This window comes from Atta cephalotes (genome assembly GCF_000143395.1).
Source record: "Atta cephalotes unplaced genomic scaffold scaffold00017, whole genome shotgun sequence".
In the NCBI taxonomy this organism is placed as follows: Eukaryota; Metazoa; Arthropoda; class Insecta; order Hymenoptera; family Formicidae; genus Atta; species Atta cephalotes.
Genome location: NW_012130081.1, coordinates 2,881,329 through 2,883,753, shown reverse-complemented (window position 1 = coordinate 2,883,753; position 2,425 = coordinate 2,881,329). Strand labels below are relative to the sequence as shown.

Below are 2,425 nucleotides of genomic sequence, written 5' to 3'. Positions count from 1 at the left end.
TAAAAACCCGCAATAGAAAAACATTATATTAATTAAAATCTTTATTTTTTAAATTACTGTCATAATAAGCTATTTAACGTACTTAATATTTTTTGTTTCTTTTTTTCAGAAAATTGTGATCAAATTTATATCTATAATATTCTAAAATATTAATAAATTGATAAAACAATTAATAACAATATGTTGTTAATAATAATAATTTTAATTGGAATATAAAAATACTTTATTTAAACTATTACCTGATCCAAGTAATAGTTTAAATAAAGAAGAAAGATGATTATGCCTAATTTAAATTGAATTAAATTAAATTTAATATTAGACAAAGAAATTTAATTTTTATTTAATTATTTAAAGATTTAATGTTGAAATTTATAGAACATTATTATAAAAAGTTGTCTTAAAATTTTGTTACTGTAACATTGATTTCAATTTTATCAAAATTAGTGAAAATAATTGGTTTTATGAAATAATATATAAAATTATTATTTCTATTGAAAAAAATTGTCTGAGCTGTTAAATTTATCAATTCGAATTTTGTGGCATCGATTTTCAGCAAACTCAAATATGTAGAATTTCATTTCAAATTATGAACCAAAATTATAAAATTAGATTAAATATTCTGAAACAATCTTATAATAAACTTAAAAAACATTTCTTTTTCTGAATTAGAAATTTCCATTATATTATTTCACATTATCAGGGTTCGAGACGTGCGTCTCTGACATCAGCAAACATACAATACGTCTTCGATAGATTTTCTCTCCACTTATTAAATTACTCAGTCCTTGGACCTTATAAAGAATATCGATCAAGTTGCATCAAGAACTTGCCAAAAGTGTAATTCATTTTCGTATTTTATAATTATTGTAAAAACTTCATATTGAAATTAAATGATAGTGCAAAAAGTTTGCTCTAAAAAGCGAAAACTTAGACTAAAAAGATACAGAAAGAAAATAAAGATAAAAACACTGTAGTTTTTCGAGATTCATTTACATAATCGCATTATTTTTTCGTTTTCATATTTCAGACAGATAAACTTATTTGTGAAAATTATCTCCTGTTTCAATTTAAGTAATAAAAAAATTGACACTTTGCAACAACCTATTATACGTTATTATTTTCTTAGATAATTATGACGAGGAAAACATTGCTTGTAAATTTCTTAACTGCCTCGCTAATAAATCTTCAAATTTGCAAAACGTTGAACCACACGATTGAATTTTGGGAATGTGGCCAAATAATTACTCGAAAATTTGCATACCGCGAAACGCAGTCATATTACTATTTATAAATCTGTAGAGAGAAGAGAGTGAATGAAGAGTAAGACTGATATTGCACATTTGATATATACACAACTCGTTCACAAACGTGATACAATCTTTAAACATAGATTTGTCCGACAATATCTTATCTTATTTCTGAGGTTTCCGGATAGTTTTGATGACATGAAAGATAAATTATTTGAAGATGATCGGTTCCTAGTATAGTATCATTAATTAAAGAGTATAAAAGCCCTACATACATCAGACATTTAATCTACCTTTGACTCATTGCTTACAAATGTAGTATTGTCTGTGAAGTACTCCTCTGCGTAGCCTTAATTGCTCTTAGTTCTTGTTATCATTTTATGAGACCTTCTAATCAATACTGAATCACATATGTTGCTTTCCAAAAATTGTAACGTACGCAATATTAAAAAGAATGTGTTACTACGCGTTATGTTAAATTCATATAATTACGCTGAAAAAGAAATTTACTAAATTTTAATAAATATTTGTTTAAATAGTATTAACATTTACTAATAGTAAATAAACATTTTCAATAAAAAAATTATACTTAAATTAATTAATGGTTCTTGTATCAAATAAATGTATGTTTACACTCAGTGAATTAGTAAATATTTTTTATACAATATTTTTATACAATATACACAGAAGGTACACATGTATACATTGGGAAATACATATTATTTTATATTAATTATTGTTTTTCTTTTATAACTGTATTGTTTTAACTGTATTGTTTAGTCATTTAATCACCTTATTACTTAACTATTCATGCGAAAGAATAATGATTTTCGTAATAAAAAAACAGGAGGAAAATGAATAAAATGTTGCTTGCAAAATTTTTCAGATTAGACAAGATGGAGAATCATTTTCAGAGCAAAACACAAGAAGATGATGTAATTGGACAATTACCGAGTAATAAGAGGCCCTCTATGTCTTTAAGTATGGGCGGACTGTGGGACGTAGTCCCACGACTGGATCATTACAGGTATACTTTTAGATAAGTTAATTGATTAAATATCTCGACTTCAAAGATTAATTAAGGTATATCATACACATATTAAATCAATTACACACACACACACACACACACACACACACACACACACACACACACACACATACACACACACACACTA

At 25.5% G+C, this 2,425-nt stretch overlaps 1 protein-coding gene across 1 annotated transcript in view; it reads left to right on the top strand.

Moving 5' to 3' along the window:
- Positions 1–2,143: 2,143 nt before the first annotated feature.
- LOC105618521 (bumetanide-sensitive sodium-(potassium)-chloride cotransporter) overlaps positions 2,144–2,425 on the top strand; it is an 11,651-nt gene continuing 11,369 nt past the window's right edge. Inside the window, exon 1 of the mRNA XM_012200054.1 lies at positions 2,144–2,274. Within this exon, the coding sequence (XP_012055444.1) occupies positions 2,144–2,274 (131 nt within the window). The remainder of the gene's footprint in view (positions 2,275–2,425) is intronic.